The following is a 2,067-nucleotide window of genomic DNA, read 5'->3' as shown; positions in this document are numbered from 1 at the left end:
TCTACACCCATTAAACTTATTTTTATTTTTATTTATTTATTTTTTTGACAGGCAGAGTGGACAGTGAGAAAGAGAGAGACAGAGAGAAAGGTCTTCCTTTGCTATTGGTTCACCCTCCAATGGCTGCTGTGGCCTTTGCTCTGCAGCTGGCACACTGCGCTGATCCGAAGCCAGGAGCCAGGTGCCTCCTCCTGGTCTCCCATGAGGGTGCAGGGACCAAGGACTTGGGCCATCCTCCACTGCCTTCCCGGGCCACAACAGAGAGCTGGACTGGAAGAGGAGCAACTGGGACAGAATCCGGTGCCCTTTCCGGGATCAGAATCCCGGGATGCCGGTGCCGTAGGTGGAGGATTAGCCTATTGAGCTGCAGCACCGGCTAAACTTATTTTACTAAGCTGGAAACTGAAGGAGGGTATGTTGAATTGTTAAGGGAAAAGGGACTTCCCATAGCCCTAGCATAGAAGTACAAAAAGACCTTGTCAGAAACACAGCACAATTAATCTGTTTCTGTTCTTATTAGTTTAGAGGGAAGACCAAAATTTCCACTGCCTATGCTCAGTTTAGGTGCAATTGAAGTAACTGAAAATATCTGGGAGGTTGTACTGGCAAAATTATAGGAACCTGTGCCAAAGTAATTGTACCTGAATTTTAATACTCAGAATCCTTAACTAATTTCAGATGGAAAGCCAGTTTCATCCAGGAGAGAATTTAGTGCTGATGACTTTCTTCAGGGCGGCTTTCACATCCTTGTTCCTTAAGCTGTAGATCAGTGGGTTTAACATAGGGATGACAACGGTGTAGAAAACAGAGGCCATTTTGTCTGTGTCCATTGAGTAACTTGAGCTGGGTCGGAAATACATGAACAGGAGAGTTCCATGAAATACAGCTACAGCTGTTAAATGGGAGGCACATGTAGAGAAGGCTTTGTGCCTGCCTTCCGCTGACTTCATCCTAAGGATGGTCGCTATGATACAACTATAGGAGAGTAGGACAGTGACAATGCTGCACCCCACCACACAGCCAATGAAAGTGAACATAACTATCTCATTGATGGATGTGTCTGAGCCAGAGAGGGCTAGCAAGGGTGGAATGTCACAGAAAAAGTGATTGATGACATTTGAGTTGCAGAAGGACAATCGAAATGTGCAGCTAGTATGGATTGCCGAATCCACCAAACCTACAATGAAGGCAGCAGCCACTAGCTGCATGCAGATTCTACCAGACATGGCAATTGTATAAAGAAGTGGATTGCAAATTGCTACATAACGATCGTAGGCCATGACAGCCAACATGAGACATTCCATGTCTGCAAAGGCCCCGAAAAAATACATCTGAATGGCACATAAATTATATGGAATCCTCTTTTGCTCCAATAAGAAATCAGCCAGCATCTTGGGAGAGACAGTGGAGGAGTAGCAGACATCACAGAAAGACAGACTGCTCAGGAAATAATACATGGGCGTGTGAAGTCTGGAGTCCATCTTGATCAGCAATATCATCCCTAGATTGGCAGTCACAGTTATTCCATAAACAAGGAGGAAGAGAGCAAAGAGCCCCAGCTGCACATCTTGCTGGCCAGAGAGTCCTAAGAAGACAAAGTCAGTAAACACAGTGCAATTTTCAATCTTCATTGCTCAGATCTGGAAATCCCTGGTTATGAAAGGAGATGGAAGTAGAAGGTTAACATCATTTTACTACATTAACACTTAACCTACTGGGTTAAGAGATTACAGCAAAAAAAGAGGTAAGTAATAGCAGGATTATTTAAAGTAAACTGACTTTACCAGTGCAATGCAAATTAATAAGATGACAGTGATAATCATGTTTCTTATATTTGTATCTTACTGTAGAGAAGTTGCAGCACACTCTCATCCAAACTAACTGTGTTATTTCTATGGAAAGCTACATAGTACTTATGATTTTTTGGACTACTTCCATTGTGTAGAATGAGAAATTCATGTACTCAAATTCAAGGTAAAAATTCTTACAATCAGTTCATCCAGATAGCCATGTTTTCTGACAATATTGCTACAGATTTTGTAGAAATATTGTTATATTCTGTGATAG

General features: G+C 42.4%; 1 protein-coding gene across 1 annotated transcript; it reads right to left on the bottom strand.

Annotated features, from left to right (window-relative positions):
• Positions 1-692: 692 nt before the first annotated feature.
• LOC103351901 (olfactory receptor 5AP2-like) lies at positions 693-1,634 on the bottom strand. Its single transcript, XM_008272900.5, has one exon. It carries the CDS (start codon positions 1,629-1,631, stop codon positions 693-695), a length of 939 nt encoding a protein of 312 aa, XP_008271122.3. The 5' UTR covers positions 1,632-1,634.
• Positions 1,635-2,067: the final 433 nt, after the last annotated feature.

This window comes from Oryctolagus cuniculus, chromosome 1 (genome assembly GCF_051225735.1).
Source record: "Oryctolagus cuniculus isolate XC-2025 breed Fujian yellow rabbit chromosome 1, ASM5122573v1, whole genome shotgun sequence".
NCBI lineage: Eukaryota > Metazoa > Chordata > Mammalia > Lagomorpha > Leporidae > Oryctolagus > Oryctolagus cuniculus.
Note: the sequence above shows the minus strand (reverse complement) of the source record. Positions and strands in the feature narration are given on the sequence as shown.

Bases quoted from the DNA above. Each gene is read 5' to 3' on its own strand.
- LOC103351901 (XM_008272900.5), bottom strand. From the start codon at position 1,631: ATGAAGATTGAAAATTGCACTGTGTTTACTGACTTTGTCTTCTTAGGA.